Source organism: Miscanthus floridulus, chromosome 5, assembly GCF_019320115.1.
Source record: "Miscanthus floridulus cultivar M001 chromosome 5, ASM1932011v1, whole genome shotgun sequence".
NCBI classification, from domain to species: Eukaryota; Viridiplantae; Streptophyta; class Magnoliopsida; order Poales; family Poaceae; genus Miscanthus; species Miscanthus floridulus.
Genome location: NC_089584.1, coordinates 107,138,303 through 107,159,406, shown reverse-complemented (window position 1 = coordinate 107,159,406; position 21,104 = coordinate 107,138,303). Strand labels below are relative to the sequence as shown.

General features: G+C 55.0%; 1 protein-coding gene and 1 pseudogene across 1 annotated transcript; both read right to left on the bottom strand.

Moving 5' to 3' along the window:
- Window positions 1-7,369: 7,369 nt before the first annotated feature.
- On the bottom strand, window positions 7,370-9,925 carry LOC136455090 (uncharacterized). The gene is made up of 4 exons (XM_066455253.1): window positions 9,813-9,925; window positions 8,796-9,012; window positions 7,872-8,115; window positions 7,370-7,575 (listed from the first exon to the last, which is right to left on the bottom strand). The coding sequence occupies exons 1-4, from the start codon at window positions 9,923-9,925 to the stop codon at window positions 7,370-7,372; spliced, it is 780 nt and encodes a 259-aa protein (XP_066311350.1).
- Window positions 9,926-19,846: 9,921 nt separating this feature from the next.
- LOC136452934 (3'-5' exonuclease-like) lies at window positions 19,847-20,470 on the bottom strand (annotated as a pseudogene).
- Window positions 20,471-21,104: the final 634 nt, after the last annotated feature.

The following is a 21,104-nucleotide window of genomic DNA, read 5'->3' as shown; positions in this document are numbered from 1 at the left end:
CTACGAGCACTCCGGTGCGAGGAATACAAGATCGATCTCTCGGACTGGACGTAGGGCCTCGATTGCCTGAACCAGTATAAACCTTGTGTCTCTTTGCATCACCATCCGGGATTAGGGGCACGTAGCACAAATTCACTCGTTGGTTGAGGGACCCCTGGTTCCAAAGCACCGACAGTTGGCGCGCCAGGTAGGGGCCGCTGCGTGTCAGCTTCGTCATCCTAGCAAGTTCCGGATGGCAGACCCCATACGACCATTGCGTCTCGGCACCATAGTTTGGTTCGGGAGCCTAGAGTTCATGTCTCTAGGGCATGAGTACGACATGGTGCTCCTCACTCCTCGAGCCCCACCGTCCGACGATGAAGTCGCGCCCCGGCAGCCCAGGCGCAGGCGGCGCCAGGGCGGCCGCTCTCGCCACGCTCGCCAGGCGCGACGCGGGCAAGGCCACCCCGAAGCTACGTGAGCCCAGGGCGGCACGCCCCTCCCCGCCGATGCCCTACGACCAGCTGTTGGTACAGGGTCCCTGGCTGGGGACCTGTCTGGCCTGAGCATGGACGAAGGAAAATCGCCGGGGGCTCACGGCGACGCCCAGTCGTCTAGCTCCGCTCCACCACTCCCTGAAGAGCCAACCCGGGCGGGGCAGAATATGGAGACGGCACCGTCCCCATACCCCTTTGGGTTGAGAAATGCCGCCGCCTCTTACGCCTACGCATACGCTGCCACTCACGAGCACCCTTCGGAACGCCGCCAGCGCTTCGCTCTCGACCTGAGCACCCGCTCCGACCCCTCGGACGAGGACGAGGCATGGCCCAGGGTGGATTTCTCCGAACTCCACAACCCTGGGGCTTTGCGCCAATTCTTGGCCGCAAGCGACTACTGCCTCGGCTACTCCGACTCTGACGACGAAGGGACTTACGATCCATCTCGTGAGTGCTTCCACGTCGGGCTCGGGATGCCAAGGGCGGGTGAAGAGGACGAAAGGACAGGCAACCATTCCCCGCCCCGGGCAGGGGCGAGCGATGCCACACCTCCGCGTCTCGAGGCCCCGGCGGCATGGAACGAGAATCCCGTTCGTGGGGGGCATCGACGCCCAGACCTGGAGCAGCTCCGCGAGCTTCGAAACAAGGTCGAACAAGACCGACTCCTTCTGCAACAGCTTCAGGACACTCTCGAGCAGGAGCAGCAAGGGCGTGGTGAGGGCGGAGGGGCCCGAGGGAGGGCCCGCGACGTCCATCACCGCATCAACGACAACGAGGGGGGAGAGCCACCCCCAATCTTTAATCGCGCTAGCCAGAATGTCGTAGCAGCTGCGATGCTGGTCCGAGCGATGCCCGAGCCCTCCACCATCGAGGGGCGACGGGTCCGCGGAGAGCTCCGCGATCTCCTCGAGACCGCAGCGGTGCAGCAGGCCGAAAGTTCCGCCTCTCGCCGGCGCGGAGGCACCTCGGAGCAATCCACAGCGCAGCCTCACCGGGGCCAGGTTGCCTCAGTCCGTCCCGAGGACGCTCGCGTGCCAACGGTCAACAGGGCTCCCTCGGTGCGCGACCGACTTAGGGACCAACGCGAGGCACAGGGCGACCACGAGGTAGTTGGCAGGCGACGGCGCCACGACGACGGAGCCGCCCGGGGCTACCACCCACACCGAGGCGGTCGCTACGACAGCGGTGAGGACCGCAGTCCTTCCCCTGAGCCACCAGGACCTCGGGTCTTCAGCAGGGCCATCCGTGTTGCTCCTTTCCCCGCCCGGTTCCGACAGCCGGCCAACCTCGCGAAATACAGCGGCGAGACCAACCCGGAACTCTGGCTCGCCGATTACCGCCTGGCCTGCCAGCTAGGTGGCGCGGATGATGACCTGCTCATCATCCGCAATCTCCCTCTGCTCTTGTCGGACTCGGCACGAGCCTGGCTCGAGCATCTCCCTCCCTCGCAAATCCACGACTGGCGCGACTTGGTTAGGATCTTCGTCGGGAACTTCCAGGGCACATACGTACGCCCTGGGAATTCCTAGGATCTGAAAAGCTACCGCCAGAAGCCAGACGAGTCTCTCCGAGACTTCATCCGGCGCTTCTCCAAACAGTGCACCGAGCTACCCAGCGTCGGCGACTCGGAGATCGTCCAGGCTTTCCTCTCCGGCACCACTTGTCGGGACTTGGTCCGAGAGTTAGGACGCAACGTCCCGCGCTCTGCTGCCGCGCTCCTCGACATCGCCACCAGCTTCGCCTCAGGGGAAGAGGCCGTCGGAGCCATCTTCCCCAACACCGATCCCAAGGGGAAGCGAAGGGAAGAGGCCCCCGAGGCCTCAGCCCCCCACCTCCCTAAGAAAAAGAAGAAGGGTCGCCCAGGGAAGCAGGAAGTTCTCGAGGCCGTCCATGTCGCCACGACGGATCGCAGGAATCCCCGCGGCCCCCACGGCCCCGGGATATTTGACGACATGCTGAAGAAGCCCTGCCCTTACCATCAAGGTCCAGTGAAGCATGCCCTCGAGGAGTGCACCATGCTCCGGCGCTACTACGCCAGGCTCGGGCTCCCCGACGACGACGCCAAGCAGAAGGGCCCCGGCGGTCGGAACGAGGACAAGGACGACGGGTTCCCCGAGGTACGCAACGCTTTCATGATCTTTGGCGAACCCTCAGCATGCCTCTCGGCGCGCCAGCGAAAGAGGGAACGCCGGGAGGTTTTCTCGGTCAAGGTGGCCACCCCCCGGTACCTCAACTGGTCTCGGGAGGCAATCACCTTTGATCGGGATGACCACCCCGATTATGTTCCAAACCCCGGGCGGTACCCGCTCGTCGTCGACCCGATCGTCGGCAACACCCGACTTACCAAAGTGCTCATGGACGGAGGCAGCGGCCTCAACATCCTCTACGTCAACACTCTGGAGCTCCTGGAGCTCGACCAATCGCGGCTCCGAGGCGGTTCCGCGCCCTTCCACGGCATCGTGCCAGGAAAGCGCACGCGACCCCTCGGGCGCATCGACTTACCCGTCTGCTTTGGCACTCCCTCCAACTACCGCAAGGAGGTCCTCACCTTCGAGGTGGTTGAATTCAAGGGGGCTTACCACGCCATCTTGGGGCGCCCGTGCTACGCCAAATTCATGGCGATCCCCAACTACACCTACCTCAAGCTCAAGATGCCAGGCCCCAACGGCATCATCACCGTCGAGTCAACGTACGAACATGCATACGACTGCGACGTCGAGTGCATCGAGTACGCCGAAGCCATCGTGGAGGCTGAGACCCTCATCGCCGATCTCGTCCAGCTTGGTGGTGAGGTTCCCGACGCCAAGCGGCGCGCCGAGACCTTCGAGCCCACGGAGGCTGTCAAGCCCGTCCCCGTTGATCCCACCGTCCCCGATGGCCGAGAACTGAAGATCGGCGCCACCCTCGACAGCAAATAGGAGGCCGTGCTCGTCGACTTTCTCCGTGCGAACGTCGATATGTTCGCATGGAGTCCCTCGGACATGCCGGGCATACCCAGGGAGGTCGCCGAGCACGCCTTAGATATCCGGGCAGGCTCCAGGCCGGCAAAGCAGCGCCTGCGCCGATTTGACGAGGAGAAGCGCAGGGCCATCGGCGAAGAAGTGCAGAAGCTCATGGCAGCCGGGTTCATCAAGGAAGTATTCCATCCAGAGTGGTTGGCTAACCCTGTGTTAGTCAGGAAGAAAAGTGGCAAGTGGAGGATGTGCGTGGACTACACTGGTCTAAATAAAGCGTGCCCGAAAGTCCCATTCCCACTACCACGAATCGACCAAATCGTCGACTCCACTGCAGGATGCGAAACCCTCTCCTTCCTTGATGCGTATTCCGGTTACCACCAAATCAAGATGAAAGAGTCCGACCAGCTCGCGACTTCTTTCATCACTCCATTCGGCATGTACTGCTACATAACCATGCCGTTCGGCCTCAGAAACGCAGGGGCTACTTACCAACGGTGCATGATCCAAGTCTTTGGTGAACACATCGGACGAACCATTGAGGCCTACGTAGATGACATCGTAGTCAAGTCCAGGAAGGCCGGGGATCTCGTCGGCGATTTGGAGATTGCCTTCACATGTCTCAGAGAGAAGGGCATCAAGCTCAACCCCGAGAAGTGTGTCTTCGGGGTTCCCCGAGGCATGCTCTTAGGATTCATAGTGTCGGAACGTGGGATCGAGGCTAACCCAGAGAAGGTCACAGCCGTGACCAACATGGGCCCGATCCGGGACCTCAAAGGGGTGCAGAGGGTCATGGGATGCCTTGCGGCCCTAAGCCGCTTCATCTCGCGCCTCGGCGAAAAAGGCCTGCCCCTGTACCGCCTCTTGAGAAAGTCCGAGTGCTTTTCTTGGACCACCGAGGCCAAAGAAGCCCTCGCCAGGCTCAAAGCACTGCTCACCACCCCCCTCATCCTGGTGCCACCCACCGAGGGCGAGCACCTCTTACTCTACGTCACTGCAACGACCCAAGTGGTTAGCGCGGCCATAGTAGTCGAGAGGCAGGAGAAAGGACACGCTCTACCCATCCAACGACCTGTTTACTTCATCAGCGAAGTGCTCTCCGAGACTAAGATGCGTTACCCCCACATCCAGAAGCTGGTTTACACCGTAGTCTTGGCTAGACGCAAGCTACGTCACTACTTCGAATCCCACCCGGTGACTGTGGTGTCGTCTTTCCCTCTGGGAGAGATAATCCAAAACCGGGAGGCCTCGGGTAGAATAGCCAAGTGGGCTGTCGAACTCATGGGGGAAACCTTATCTTTCGCACCTCGGAAGGCGATCAAATCACAGGTCCTGTCCGACTTTGTAGCCGAATGGACCGACACACAGCTGCCACCCGTTCAGATCCAATCAGAATGCTGGACCATGTACTTCGACGGATCTCTGATGAAAGCTGGGGCTGGCGCGGGCCTGCTCCTGGTCTCGCCCCTCAGAGTACACATGCGCTACATGATCCGGCTTCACTTCGCCGCCTCCAACAATGTCGTCGAATACGAGGCCCTCGTCAACGGCCTGCAAATCGCCATCGAACTTGGAGTGCGACGTCTCGACGTACGGGGGGATTCGCAGCTCGTCGTCGATCAGGTGATGAAAGAGTCAAGCTGCCATGACCCCAAAATGAAGGCGTACTGCGCGATAGTACGTCGCCTGGAGAACAAGTTCGACGGTCTCGAACTCAACCACGTTGCACGAAAGTTCAACGAGGCCGCGGACGAACTAGCAAAGATGGCGTCGGCACGGACCCCGGTTCCCCCGAACGTCTTCGCCAGAGACCTCCACAAGCCATCCGTCGACTACGCCTCGGCGACGGAAGAGGGCCCGTCAGCCGAGCCCACCGTAGGGCCCGAGACCCCCTCTGCCACCGAGACCTCGCCCGCCGGGCCCGAGGCCATGGCAATTAACGCAGAGCCTCCCGAGGCCGATCAAGGAACGGACTGGTGAGTCCCTTTCCTTGATCGCCTTGTTCGAGGAGAGCTTCCTGCTGACAGAACCAAAGCCCGGCGGCTTGCGCGACGCGCCAAGACTTACGTCCTCTGCGACGGCGAGTTGTATAGGCATAGCCCATCCGGAATTCTCCAACGATGCATCACCGCCGAGGCTGGCCAATCCTTACTTTGGGACTTGCACGCGGGAGTCTGCGGGCACCACGCGGCGCCTCGGGCGCTCGTGGGTAATGCCTTCTGCCAAGGTTTCTATTGGCCGACGGCGGTGGCAGACGCCACGAGGCTAGTACGCTCCTGCGAGGGATGCCAGTACTACGCTCGACAGACGCACCTCCCGGCCCAAGCCCTCCAAACCATCCCCATCACATGGCCATTCGCTGTATGGGGGCTGGACATGGTTGGGCCTCTACAGAAGGCACCCGGGGGCTATACCCATCTGCTAGTAGCTATCGACAAATTCTCCAAATGGATCGAGACTCGTCCGATCGCTCAGATCAAATCCGAGCAAGCGGTGCTGTTCTTTACGGATATCATCCACAGGTTCGGGGTTCCTAACACCATCATCACTGACAATGGGACACAATTCACCGGTCGCAAATTCCTAACTTTCTGCGACGACCACCACACTCGGGTGGCCTGGTCGGCCGTGGGGCACCCAAGGACGAATGGCCAAGTAGAGCGTGCCAACGGCATGATCCTACAAGGCCTTAAGCCAAGGATATTCAATCGGTTGAAGAAGTTTGGCAAGAAATGGCTTGCCGAACTCCCGTCAGTCATCTGGAGCCTAAGGAATACCCCGAGCCGAGCCACGGGATTCACACCGTTCTTCCTGGCCTATGGAGCCGAGGCCATCCTCCCCACTGACTTAGAATACGGTTCCCCGAGGCTACAGGCGTACAACGAGCAAAGCAACCGCACTGCCCGTGAAGACGCCCTTGACCACCTGGAGGAAGCCCGAGACGTCGCGCTGCTACACTCAGCCAGGTACCAGCAAGCCCTACGACGCTACCAAGCCCGGCGCGTCCAAAGACGAGACCTGAAGGTGGGCGACCTGGTGCTGAGACGGAGGCAGAGCAACAAGGGCCGCCACAAGCTGACCCCACCCTGGGAAGGGCCGTACATCATCGCTCAAGTGCTGAAGCCTAGGACCTACAAGTTGGCCAACGAGAAGGGCAAAATCTTCACAAACGCTTGGAACATAGAACAGCTACGTCGTTTCTACCCTTAAATTTCCAAACGTTGTTTACATTGTTTCTCGAAATACAATAAAGAAGCGTTCTTAGTTGTTATAATCAAGTCGATTGTATAGAACCTAAGGACCGCACGATCGTCTCAAAGGCAAAAAGACTGGCCGAGCCATGAGAACGACCCACGCCTCCGGGCTACGGCAGCTCCCTCACCACCTTTTCACCCAAAGGACAGCGTAGGCTCCGAGGAAGTTCTATGCAGAGAGCTTGTCTATCAATGGGGGCTCGACGTCACAATAGCGCTATAAGGGAGACTTGGCTCTGCCTCTGCAAAGCCGAGCCCCCCTCGGGGGCTAAAAAGGGGGAACCCCCTAAAAACCCCCCTAAGTCTCGAATACCATTTGTTAATGGTCTTTCAAAAAAATTTTTACGCCAAACTCTCTCGCGCTCCGACGGGACCCTCACAAGAAACCCAAAGACCAAAAGTTTGTCTGGAGGCCAAAGGGCCGGTCGAGACGTGAGAACGGCCTACGCCTCTGGGCTACGGCAGCTCCCTCACCACCCTTCGCCGAAGGACGGCTTAGGTCCCGAGGGATTTCTTTGCGGGTTCCCAAGATCGAGACAGAGGGCACAGGCTCGGAAGTAGAACAGAAAACGATTAAAAGACGCACGTACGCAAATACTTTACAGGCCTCGACGGCCACAAAGACGTCACGATATGACAACTAATCCAATCCGGTTACACGACCCCTTTTGGCCCAGATCAAAGCTCAAGGACCGGCGGCCGGCGCGGGAGGGACCACCTCTTCTTCAAATAGACGGGCCAGCGCTGTGCCAGGTGCCTCGGCCGCCTCCAACAGCTTCACGACCTCCGCATCCGCCTCATCGTCATCTTCTGGCAGCACGTAGCCGTCACTGACAGCCTCGAGGTTGATGGCGTAGTGCGAGGAGACGACGGCCAGGGCACGCTTGACACCTGTGTGCAACGCCCCCCGGAGCCTCTCGTGGACGCGGCCGCTCAATGCAATCAGGCGGCTCCCAAGGGAGCTGGCTGATTGGACCTCCTCGACGTCCAGGGCCTCGCAGGCGATACGAACAGCGCTACACAGCGCCTCATGCTCCCGGACCTCAACATCCAGCGCCGCTTGCGCTGCGATGGAGGCCTCAGCCGCCTGGGAAGCCTCTTTCTCTAGATCTACGTCGCAACGAAGGGGCAGGAGTCAAACGCGAACCGGAACAAATGAACGAGGAACACGGTCCAGCGGAACTTACCCTCGGCCTTGTTCTTCCAGGCTAAGACCTCGACCCGAGAGGCCTCGGCCGCCTTGGTAGCCTCTGCCAGGGTGACTTTTGTCGCCTGATGCTCACTCTGCTCCACACCCAACTGTCCGGCTGTGGCCTTTACAGAGGCCGTTGCTTCTTGGGCCCGAGACCTGAAGGAGTCTCGCTCCTCCTCCAGTTCCTTGATCTTCGCCACCAGAGGGGCAGCCTGGCCCTTAGCCGTGACCAGCTCGGCCTGAAGGTCAGCACAACAAAGGCGGAGGTCCTCCACTTCCGCACTCCGCGTCGACAAAAGCCCTTGGGCATCGGCAAGCAGGCCCCTCTACCGCCGGAGCTGGTCCCAGACACCCCTCTCCCTTCGTAGGAACACCGATTTCCTAAGGGACCGGGTCTCGAGCTCCTAAAGAGGTAAAAAACGCACGTCAAACACTGCGAGGACAACTCGGCACGAGACACGAAAGTACTTACCCGAGTGACACTAGGCAAGTCCCCTTCCATAACAGTCATCGCTGTCTGCAACGATCGCACTGCCAGTTGGCGGTACTCCTCGAGGGTATCCCAACGCCCCCCCTCTGCGATGTCTTCAAGGGCGAACACAGGCTCCCCCTCGGGATCAGCCTGGTCCTGCCAGAAAACACGCGGGAAGTTCCACCCACGGGGCTCGGGCCGTAGCGGGGCAAGGGCCGAACTCCCCTCGACAGGATCTGGGACTGGCTGCTCCGCGGCACTGGCCGCCTCGACGTCCGCCGCCTCCTTCCCTCAGGAAGAATCATCAGACGAGATTGTCTAAACCAGGGGCGGCGCCAAAATTTGCTCCGCCTCCACCTCCATCGCCTCGGTCTCGACGGACCCGGGGGCTCTGGACTCCGCCATCTCTACCTCGATGGCCCCGGCGTCCACCGCCCCAAGACCCACAACATCGCGAGGCGTGGGCTCCCCCTCCTCCACTCGCTCCACGGCCGCCTCGGCACCCTTTCCCTGGGCAGCCACCTCCTCCGAAACGGCCTCGCCCGACGCCGCGCCACGCTGCACGCCAGCCTGCGCCTCCGCTGCCTGATGGGCGGAGGAGCTAACGTTCACCTTGAGCGCCTTACGGGGCGCCAAGGGAGGATCTTCCACCAGATGCGTCTGGCTGGAAACAAAGACACTCCCGAGGTCAGCATGCGATCAAGGGGCAAACAAGAAGTACTACGGACTCCACCGGAGAAGATGCTTACCGAGAACGGGGATGCAGCCGCTTCGACACTGCCTGCCTCCTCTGCAACGGTGGCGGTGATGGCAGCAGCGCAGCCTCGGTGTCCACCAGTGCCAGCTGGCCTCCGTCGGACCCCGGCACCTCCTCGACCCTTCGCGGAGACAATGGGGTCGCCCCCACCGTCACCCGCTCCATCTCCACCGTCGAACCCATCGGGCTGACGGCACGCTCCTCCGACACCCGCGCCTCGGGTGTGTCGGCCTCGGCCCCGGGACGGGCCGCCACTGGCCCCGGGACACCTCCTCCTCCTCCTAGGGGCGTCAGGCTCCTTGCCGGCGCCCCGGGTACCATCTCCCTGATGTCGGGGAGGTGTTCCAAACAGGCCGTCCCCACCTCGCGCCCGCCGCTGTCGCTCGAAGAATCCGACACCGACGACGAAGGAGACGGCTCCAACGGGAGACCATCGAGCTTCTGACGCCGGCGACGGGCGTCCAGCTTTTCGCACGCAAGGATCTTCTTCGTGCGCTTTGCCTCCTTGGCATCTTTCTTCCTCTTCTCCTCCTCGGCACGCGCCCTGTTCACGGATCGCCGCCGGGCGTCCTCGGGTATGGGCGGCGGAGAGCCTCGCACATCTCTTATCCCCTGAGGGAACGACGAAGTAAGACAACAGACGAAAAGGCAAAAAGCAAGAAGGCCGCGAAAGCCTCGGCAACTTCCAACTTACCAGCGAGACATACCCCCGCGACGGGCGCATCGGGAACGGCATCAAATCCTCAATCTTCGGCTTCACGTCTACCGTTTCCCTCACTCGACGCAGGGTCTCTTCGTCGGTAAGGGCGAAGGCGGACATCTTGGTACCGGCAATCGGATCGTGTGGCGTCATCTCGAACAGCCGCCGCCGCCGAGCCATCAGCGGCAACACCCTCCGGCGGTGAAAAGCCGCCACGACCACGGGCGCCGAAAGGCCATGGTCACGCAGCTTCCGCAAGGCCCTCAAAAGCGGTTCCAGCCTAGGCTGGTCGGCCGGGACGACGCCGTACCCCCATTTCTCTGGTTGACTCTCTACAACCCGCCCGGTATAAGGGGGAAGTCCTCCGCCGTCGTTGCGGAGGTAGAACCAGCCATCATACCAACGACGGTTGGACGATGACAGCTGGGCCGGGATGTAGAGGGACTGCCGGTCCTGGCGCACGTGAAGGGTGCAGCCGCCGGCCCTCTGCACCTTCCGAGCCCCCCTCGTTCCCCCCGGCTTGGTGGTGAACGTCGCTCGGAACAAGTGGAGCCACAACTCCCAGTGGGGAGCGATCCCCAAGTACCCCTCACAGACGGCGACGAAGATGGCCGCCTGCGCGATGGAGTTGGGGCTGAAATTGTGCAGCTCCACGCCATAGTAGTGCGGGAGCGCCCGCATGAAGTTATCCGCCGGCGACCCAAAGCCTCGCTCGTGGAAGACGACGAAGCTCACCACGTAGCCGTCGCGCGGCCTCGGCTCTGACTCGTTCCCCGGAGCAATCCACTCCGGCTCATCGGGGTCGGTGATCGGGCGAAGAAGACCGGCCTCCACGAGCGACTGCAGCTTCTCCTCGGTGACGTCAGACCGCTCCCAGGGATCCGCCGCAAGGATAATGGGACCACCAGCCATTTGCGCGGCGGAGGACGCTGCTACGGCGGTAATCTCTCTCCCTCTCTCTTTTAGTCTCTCGCCCTCGCCCTTCTCCTCCCCGGCGCTCTATGCTCTCAGCAACAGCACGGAGGCAGCAAAAGCGAATGCGGAAGAGGTAAGAAGAGGAAGGGCGAGGTTCTTTGCGTATTTATGCAGGGACAAGACGAAACCGCCAGGCGACGAAATCGGGGAAGTTTCCCCCAAAAGATCCGGCGCGGTTATCCAGATCCGGTTTTACCGCCCACGCGCCCACTCCCTCCTCATTAAATCGTGCGTGCAGATACGTCCCATCGGCTGACCCCACGTCGCGTCCAACCACAGCAGCAGCAGGCGCCGTTCCGCCTCCCCGAAAAAGTCGCCTCAAAAGACGCACCTGCCGTTGTTAGCCGTAGGGAGAGAAATACCCCCCCCCCCCCGATTCCTTTCAGGCAAAGGAACTGGGCACCGAGCCCGCTACGGTCCAGGGGTTCGAAGGCTGGGCCCTTAGGGGTTTCGACAGCCGCCCCAGGGCAATAGAGTCAGGGGCGACTACGGGCGAGCCTATATGAGGCCGAGGCCCAAGCAAGCGAAACGCTTGGGACGCCCTGTGTCGTGTCCGAGACCGGTAGGGAGGTCTCCGAATGGGATCCCACCGTAGGGAGGCACCGAGCCACCGAGGCCCAGCGAACGGCCTCGGCACCCACTAGAGAAACCCTCCGGTACTCTTGGAGCGCGTCTCCGGACCGCTAGCCGACCCCCAGCGAACGGGGTACGGGCCTCCACTCGGACTTACCCGATAACAGCTCACTGGAAATGTCATCGCTCGCGCCCACCGAGGGTAGCACGGCATCTTCCACCCCTCCTTCCGAGCGAAAAGGAAGCGCGAGGGTCGAATGAAAAGTCAGGAGAATCCCTGACGGCCCTCTTGCCCCGCGCAGAGGCTAAGGGACCCTTCCTGCAAAACATTGCCGAGGCCCAGCGGCTTAGACTCGCACACGAGGGGGCTCGGCAAAACAAACCCTCCTTCCGAGCGAAAAGGAAGCGCGAGGGTCGTTCAAAAAGCCAGAAGAACTCCTGACGGTCCTCTCGCCCCGTGTAGAGGCTAGGGAGCTCCTTCTGCAAAAGACGCCGAGACCCCGTGACCTAGCCTCGCACCCGAGGGGGGCTCGGCAGATAGACCCTCACGCGCGAGGGGCGAACCAAAAGCCAGGGGGACCTCTGACCGCTCTCTCGCTCCGTGCGAGAGACTCGGGGGTTCCTCCTGCAACTTTGCCGAGACCCAGCGGCTCAAGCTCGCACACGAGTGGGCTCGGCAAACAGCCCCCCCCGTCCGAACGAAAAGGACGTGCGGGGGACGAACAAAAAAAAAGTCAGGGGGACCCCTGACTGCCCTCTCGCTCCGTGCAGAGGCTCGGGGGCTCTTCCTGCACCCAAGATAAAGACAAAGCGACCCAAGCCCGTTACGGTCCAGGGGTTCAAAGACTGGGCCCCCAGGGGTTTCGACAGCCGCCCCAGGATAAAGGAGTCAGGGACGACCACGGGCGAGCCTGTACAGGCGCGCCCCGGGTCGTGTCCGAGACCGGCAGGGAGGTCTCTGAATGGGATCCCACCATAGGGAGGCACTGAGCCACCGAGGCCCAGCGAACGGCCTCGGCACCCACTAGAGAAACCCACCGGTATTCTTGGAGTGCGTCTCCGGACCGCTAGCCGACCCCCAGCGAACAGGGTACGGGCCTCCACTCGGACTTACCCGATAACAGCTCACCGGAAATGCCATCGCTCGCGCCCACCGAGGGTAGCATGGCATCTTCCACCCCTCCTTTCGAGCGAAAAGGAAGCACGAGGGTCGTACAAAAAGCCGGGAGAACCCCTGACGGCCCTCTCGCTCCAGGCGGAGGCTAAGGGGCTCTTTCCGCGACATCGTCGAGGCCCCGCGATCCGAACTCGCGCCCACGGGCCCGGCAAACACGACGAAAACGCCTCACTCGAAAGAGAAAAAAGCCCCTGAAGAAGTGAAATCACTCCTCCAGGGCCTCGGGGGCTACACCCGGCGGGTGCGCTCGCGCGCACCCACCGAAACCTCGAATACAAAACACCATCCCGACAAGAACTATCAAGAGCCAATTCTCGTCGGAACCTCAGGGGGAGTGCCTCCACTCCCCCCAAGGCTCGGGGGCTACTGTCGGGTACCGCGAGAAGGGGTACCCTAAGCAAGACCCAAAAAACAACTGCTTAGACTTCGTAAAGATCGAAACCAGCTAAACGCTGCCGGCCTCGGCCGATTCTCTGACTCGCCCGAGGCTCCAAGGGCCTCGGCCGATTCTCCGACTCGCCCGAGGCCCATCACCGCGGGCCTCGTCCGATTCTCCGATTCGCCCGAGGCCCCCTCACTACTGACCCCGAGCGATTCCCCGCCAAAGGCCTCGGCCAGGCCACCGACCCTCCGTCTCGCGCAAGGCAGGCTCGGCAGCACTCCGCTGCCTCTTCCTTCTCCCGTCCCTCTGACAAAACGTCGTGTCGCATCAACTCAGCCAACTGCTGCCCCTGACGACAACGGCATGCTCGGCGCAGTACAGCAGAATGGCCGATGGGACAGGAGGCAGGACTGGGCAGGGTTACCCACCACTGTACTATCCACCGTGCACATGGGTTGACGCCCATGCCTCACTGTGCTGCCAACTCCTGCTCCGAGGACAACGCAGCGTGGGAAGCCACGTCTGGGCTACTGTGGCCTCGGAATCAGTACCCAGGACCAATAATTCCCTCCAAGGCCTCGGTAGTTTGCTTCAGGGGCTCAACAGCCTGGGGACCCATGTCCGCCAAAGCCCCCCGCGATGGCTTGGCCTCGGCACCTACAGAACCACGGCCCCCTACGACGTCATCACGCGATGACCTGCACGTCCCTTGGACTGGGCAGGGGTTACCCGTCACTGTGCTAACCACCATGCACATGGTTGACACCCATACCTCATTGTGCTGCCAACTCCTGCTCCGAGGACAACGCAGCGTGGGGAGCCACGCCTGGGCTACTGTGGCCTCGGAATCAGTACCCAGGGCCAATAACTCCCCCAAGGCCTCGGCAGTTTGCTTCACGGGCTCGGCAGCCTGAGGGTCCATGACCGCCGAGCCCCCCACGATGGCTCGACCTCGGCATCTGCAGAGCCACTGCTCCCTATGATGTCATTACACGGTGACCAGCATGTCGCCCGCCATGTCCTGCATCAAGCTGTACTGGAGCCCCACGACGCACAAGATCAAGTATGACCGGCGTGTCACTTCTGCACGACAAGGACGGAGCCCCTCCATCGACCATACCACAACAACAGTGGCCGGCTACAGGGCTCGGACACGACACCCCATTTGCAGATGCGCTATGTAGCAACCTATGTACGTTCCCGGTCCTCCCTTAGAGTATAAAAGGGAGGGACCGGGGCCATTTCTAGGGGGAGGAGAAACGAACACGCCGATAGAACTTTGCACTCCTACGCTGCTTGGGAACAACGCCTCAAGCAGCCCGCACCACCCACGCCGAGACCTGGGGCTAGCTCCCTCTCTCACCTAGCTTGTAACCCCCTACTACGAGCACTCCGGTGCGAGGAATACAAGATCGATCTCTCGGACTGGACGTAGGGCCTCGATTGCCTGAACCAGTATAAACCTTGTGTCTCTTTGCATCACCATCCGGGATTAGGGGCACGCAGCACAAATTCACTCGTTGGTTGAGGGACCCCTGGTTCCAAAGCACCGACACTATTATATTTAGTTTTTATGTGTGATATACTATTATGCATTCGTGTGTTTACTTTTATGCATTAAACTATATTTATGTGATAGTGGTATCTACGTGATCGTGATATTTGACATGTGTGCTCTCTACTTTGAATCTTTTATATGTCATATCACTTGTGTTATGCTCATTTGCTTTGCTTTCGCGTTTTACTCCGATGCAAATGAGCTTTATTACTTGTGCTCTTGCTTATTTCATATATTTTGAGTACAACATGTTGGCTTGGGTCATATAAGTTTACCTAACACTCTTGTTCTTATTGTCAAAAGCTTTTATGAATCAAGCATGTCAAAAACCTCATCTCTTTCACATACTCGAGGTGGTATTGTCATCAATCACCAAAAAGGGGGAGATTGAAAGCATCTAGCCCCCTAGATGGGTTTCGATGATTAAAGGCAATACGTGATTACTGTGACTAATGTGTGTTTTGTAGAGGCAATTAAGTTAGGTCATGGTAATAGAGATTGATTGGGCTATCATGGTGGTCATGCCCCTACGATGGAAATCATTTCGGTTTTCAAAGGATGGACGACAAGGTTAAGGATGGACTAGTTCTAAGTGTCATTTGGTGTTGAAAAGACACTTAGAGTAGTTTAGGACTTTATTTTTCTTTTGGCCGTACTATTAAGGGGGGTATGGGCGGGTAGCTTGACCTAGGTGAGTCTAGTGAGTTAGGTGTGGTGCACACTTGCAAAATCTAGCACTAGGTAGCTCCTAAAAAGCCCTTAGATCTATTGGAGCAATCTTCATTCACATATGATCGAGAGTTGGAAGTGAATGAAGGGTCAAATGCTGACCGGACGCTGGTTTCGAAGTGACCAGACGCTGGGTCCCAGCATCCGGTCGACTCCAGTAAGGTTCCAAAGAGGGAAAATCGTGATCGGACGCTGTCCAGCGTCTGGTCACAACTTAAACACTGGAGTTCGGGGAGAACTGACCGGAGCGTCCGGTCAACATGACCGGAGCGTCCGGTCACCCCGTAGAGGCACATAACGGTTCGTTTTCAACCAAGGTTATAAATACTTCCTCCATTCATGTGAGGGGGTACTTTTGCTCATTCCAACAACTGAGAAATACCTTTGAGAGTGCCAAGAAGAGCAAGGTCCTAGTGAGGTGATTGAGATTTGAGAATCCCAAAGAGAGCCCTCATTAGTGAAAGCAAGAGTATCAAAGTGTGCATCCACCCTTCTCATTAGGCTTGTCGTGGTCAAGTGAGAGTTCGTGCTTGTTACTCTTGGTGATCGCCATCACCTAGACGGCTTGGTGGTGATTGGGAGCTTGGTGATCATTCGGCGGAGCTTGTGGATGACCCAACTTAAGTTGCGAGCGGTTGTGGGTGATTCACCACGATGGAGTATCCAAGAATTAACCCGTAGAGAGCACTTGATCCTTGTGCGGATCAAGGGGGGCTACACCCTTGCGCGGGTGCTCCAACGAGGACTAGTGGGGAGTGACGACTCTCCGATACCTCGGCAAAATATCACCGCGTTTCTCCTTCTCTCTTTACTTTGAGCATTTACTTTGAGTAATTCAATTCTTGTCATTTATATTCATAGAATTGCCATGCTAGAGTAGGATTAGAACATAGGTTGCTAAACTTTTGTGCGGTAGATCAATAGAAACACTTTCTTGGCATAAGGGGTTAATTGGGCTAACCGTAGGACTTAATTATTGCAAAGAAATTTAGAATTAGCACAATTCACTCTCCTTTTAGGCATCTTGATCCTTTCAATTATAATTTCTCTCTCCATCTGCCTCTGGTACATCCATTAGCTAGTACTCTGTACTTGTCAATAACTATCATCAATCAATGTCTCGACTATTGTCGTCTTTCTCTTTTTTTTCCACCTCTATCTTGTGTCGTGCAATTTTCTACCGAGACTGGCCTGTTTGGCTGGTGACTAAAACTTATCATGCCTAATTTTCGATAAATTGTGGCTGCCAAAGAAAGTGTGGCGACCAAAATCGAAACTACAATTGTGGCATGGCACGAAAATGAATCTATAACATGTGGGACAGAGTGCTAAGAAAGTGTGGTGTGCCATATATGTAGAAGTGAACCAAACGGCCGCCGAAGAAACCATGGCATGACGAACCTTTGGTGTGGCAGGTTTGGTCACCAACCAAACTGACCCTTATCAATGTGGCTCAGTTTTCTCTTGGTGAACTTCATTTCTCAATAAAACTACTATCAAGTCTCTTACAAATTGTGAAGTTTCTTGGCTCTCTTATAAATTCAAAATTTTCTGATCATCTTATATCTTCTCTTGTAAACTCATAGTTGTCTTTTTCTACCTTATAAACCATCACCGAATTGTCTAATCCCGCTTGTATTCACCTCTACCTCAAGTAGCCACTAGCTAGCCGTGTCATCAGAGCAACAGATGTGCATCTTAAACCTTTTTAGCCATACTATGGACCCACCACTATAATGCCAATGAGCTGCTGATCTCAAATATGCTACTTATGCCACTCTACCGTGGTACCTGCCATGTTGTGGTCTACTTGTGAGTTGTGACCAACTTCTCAGAAAAAAATTTGTACCACTTGTCAATGTCTCAACATAAGCATGGGAGAATCACTACCCTGAGTTGTTCTCTTTTACAAAATCTAAAACAATCGCTCTAGCGGCTGATAGGATTGCCCAGATTTGCTATCCCTTTTTCACCTTCCGTTATCAAATCTAGCTTATGCACAACTAGCTCAACTTAGCTCAGATATTCAAATTTTGACCCTAACAGAAGAACCAGACGTTTGGACCTGCATATGGCAATCAGGTAGCTACTCAGTCTCTAAAGCTTACAGGCACCTCAGTGGTCATACTGCTTTTAAGAGAATTTGGAAGAGCTCTTGTCTGAGCAAACACAAGGTCTTCAGTTGGCTGATGCTAAAAGACAGATTAAGCACCAAGGAGCTTTTAAGAAGGAAAAATATGGAGCTTCAAGACTACAATTACGTCTTATGCAATGGGCTGATAGAGGAATCTCTGTGTCATCTTTTCATCCACTGTCCTTTTGCAACTTCCTGCTGGAATTGGTTGCAGGTTCAAACATGTCAGCAGATGGATTTTCTTCGGAATATAGAGTTGTTCAGAAGGCAGCTCCAAGTGCCTTTCTTCACAGAGATCATAATAATCATGTGTTGGACAATTTGGAAGGCAAGAAATGGACTGATTTTCAACCAAATCCAACCTTCAATTCAAGCATCCAAGAGAGATTCAAAGACGAGTTCACGCTGCTTCTTTTGCGCGCCAAAAAGAAATTCTTTCCCTCAATAGAATTATGGTTAAACAATCTAGTCTAATTTCTCTAGCTTGGTTGATCTTTTTTTCTTCTTTTTTTCTTGAACTCTCCCTTTCTCTCTTTATCTGCTTCTTTTAAAATTTCATAATAAAATTCAGTAGGGGCAAGCCCCTCCTGTTCCCTAAAAAAAATAGACCAATTGCTTATAAGATACCAAAAGTCGATATATATTTTATATTTTATTGTAATTTCAGTCGTCAGAACTCATCTCTCTGATAGGTCACCAGCTCACCGCAATAAAATCCTTCAAATGTAAGCCACAATCGTCAGAGTCAACACATGTTTGTCTGTTTCCCCTACATCGACGTTGATAGTGATGTTAAGACTCCTTGGCTAGGTGCTTCAAAAAAAAAAGGACTCATCGGCTAGGAACACATGGGTTGAAGGTGTGTGTCGATAAGTTTAGAGCTACAACGAGAGGACATATTGAGATGATAAGGCATTGAGCATGCCAGTAGAAGGAGCGGCATGTGGATCAAAATTAGTTCGAAGGTTTCTTCATTCTACCAACATCCTTGGCACCTCAAACCTTTCCGAACATACTATGAAACCACCACTGATAAAAATTGAGTTGTTGGTCTCAAGAACGCTACCCGTGCTACTCTATCTTGATATTGATCATGTTGTCATCTTATGCTTGTGACCAGTTTCTCAGAAAGAAAAACGATCTGTGCTTCTTACTAGCATCTCACACATGTGCATCGGGGAGTCAATGGACCAGTTGCACTTCAAAAGTTGATTTGCTTTTGGTGAGTTTCTTGTAATGTTGGATGTCGAGACATGTTTCTCCACTAGGTCACCGCCATTAAAGCCACCAAATGTAAGCCACGATCTTTCGAGTTGACTCAAGTTTATTTTTCCCCTTCGTTAATTAACATAGATAGTGATGCTAAGACTCTCCGTTTAAGAACACATGGATCAAAGGAGGAAGTCATCAAGCTTAGGTCTATGCATGGTGAGAGGACATGTTGAGATGGCCATGCATATAACACGCTGAGAGGAGTGGCGTGTGGATCGGAAGTGGTTTGATGATTTTTCCTGGGCTGTAGAGGTACTGGTGTCTAGCTAGATAGATCTTGTGGATATGTGTAATACCTCCCATAGTTGTGACGCAATTGAATTTTACAATATATTTTTTCTATGCTAGTTCTACCTGTCTTTGATTTTTCTATTTATTTTTTACTATATCTTTTCATTGCGATTGTTACATCTTGATTTTTAGAATAAATGTGGTAGTTTTTTAGCCCTTAAGAAGGAAATATATATTTTTTAAATTTATTTATATATGGAAATCAGATTAACATTTTCTTAACTTCTATTTTAAGTTCAAAATTTAATTCTGAGAGAACAATTGATTTTATATATGGATGACATGTATTGATATAATTATCACAAAAATGCGGTTTCAACAGTGGTTTGATGGCTTTCTATTGTAGTTTTCGATGAATTTTGTTGGTCTTGATGCTTTTTGTATCTTTCTTGAAGACGGGTTTGTTCAATATGAGAAGTTTTTCAAGTATATAAAATCTCTATGGCAATATTACTTACTAGTTGAACATATGTATTGATCTTTATTGTATATATATGGAAAAAAACATTGTTAATTTAGAATGTTACACGCACAAAAAAAATTAAATATAGATTATATGTGGCATAACATTTCTTTTGTTCTAGATTCTTAGATCATCTTAAAATCTAATGTATATGTTTTTTCTAATTAATCTCGTATTTTTCTAGTAAATTGAGATAGTTTGATCATCCTGAAATTCAAAAATACACATATCTTTTTTATTAATGTTATAATTTCTAAACTGTATCGACCATAATAATCCATATAAATAGGAGTAACTTCAAAGGAAAGGATCAAATAACTCCCACGCAAATCAGCATTACAATCCACGCAGCAAACATGAGTACTAGTAGTACGCTTTAACCTTAAGCTATAACAATATATCTGGAGAACTAAAACTGAATATTATATTTAATATTTGCAAGCAACATACGTATGCAGAAGACGACGCACGCACGAAGCGGATGAGGTTAGTAGTCGCCATCGTAGAGCCTCCGGCCTACCTCGAACGACGCGAACGCATCCACGCAGGCGTACTTCAGCTGATCGTACGACAGCTGGCGCGAGTCCCAGTGGCTCCTACGGACATGGTACGGCTTCTCCATCTGCACACCCATCACCTCCCGCACCAACGCCGGCAGCCCGGCCCGGCGCAGCCAAGTTCCCGAGCTCGCGCGCGGCGAGATGGCGAAGGTCCACCGCATTCACCACCTCCAGCCCGTACCCGGCCCGCAGCTTGGCCACGTCGCCGTGGATCTCGACGCCGACGAAGGTGACGCGATCGTCGGCGAGGAAGTCGAAGAGCGCGTCAGGAAGGTAGTCGGCGTGGAGGATCTAAAAGACGAGGCAGCGGTGGCCGACGCAGATCTGCAGTACGGCTACAGGGGTGGTGCGTCGTACCGGTAGTAGGACGGGCGCCACTCCACGTCCAGGCCAACGACGAGGCGTCTGAGGCGGCGGCGGTGGATGCGATAGATCTCATTCAACCAGAAGTCCACCACGTCGCCGGAGTCTGTAAGCGTCGTGAGAATGGCATCATCGTCGAAAAACACCATGTAGCGGCCGTCGTAGGTGTGGGCGATCCTGGTCGCCATCTCCTTCGATCGGCAACCAAGCAATCCGTCGGTTGTCGAGGGTTTTGGAGCTTTCGACTTGTTTTGGAAGATCAGATTGACAACTCGGGACCGGGGCAGCGGTTATATAAGCATCTCCAACTCCAGCAATATCTAATCTAGGGAGGTGTTTGATCACCAGTAAAGTTCAGAAGGTGTCACGCTGGATCATATCGGGTTTTCAGATATTAATCATAAAACTAATTACAGAAGCCGTGATTAATTCGTGAGATAAATCTATTAAATCTAATTAATCCACCATTAGCACATGTTGTGACAGAACCGTCTAATCTAATGCTCTCCTAAGAGTACTTGTCTTTCATTATGCACTAAGTACCCAAGAGAGTGCACTAAATCGTGTTGTTCCGTCGAGCACACCCTAAGGGAGAACTCAAAAATTCATATTTTTCTATCAGAATCATAAATGAGAGAATAAAACTTACAATATTCTTAACCATTTCTTACATCACTTTATTACAATACTAGAGTACTTAAACAAGTTGAATGCAATAGCGGAATTAAGACAATTTTAAATGTAAAAGAGTTTATACATTTTAGGTCATATTTTTATCTTACAATGGAGAACAACATATGATCAGAGTTACAGCAGAAATAA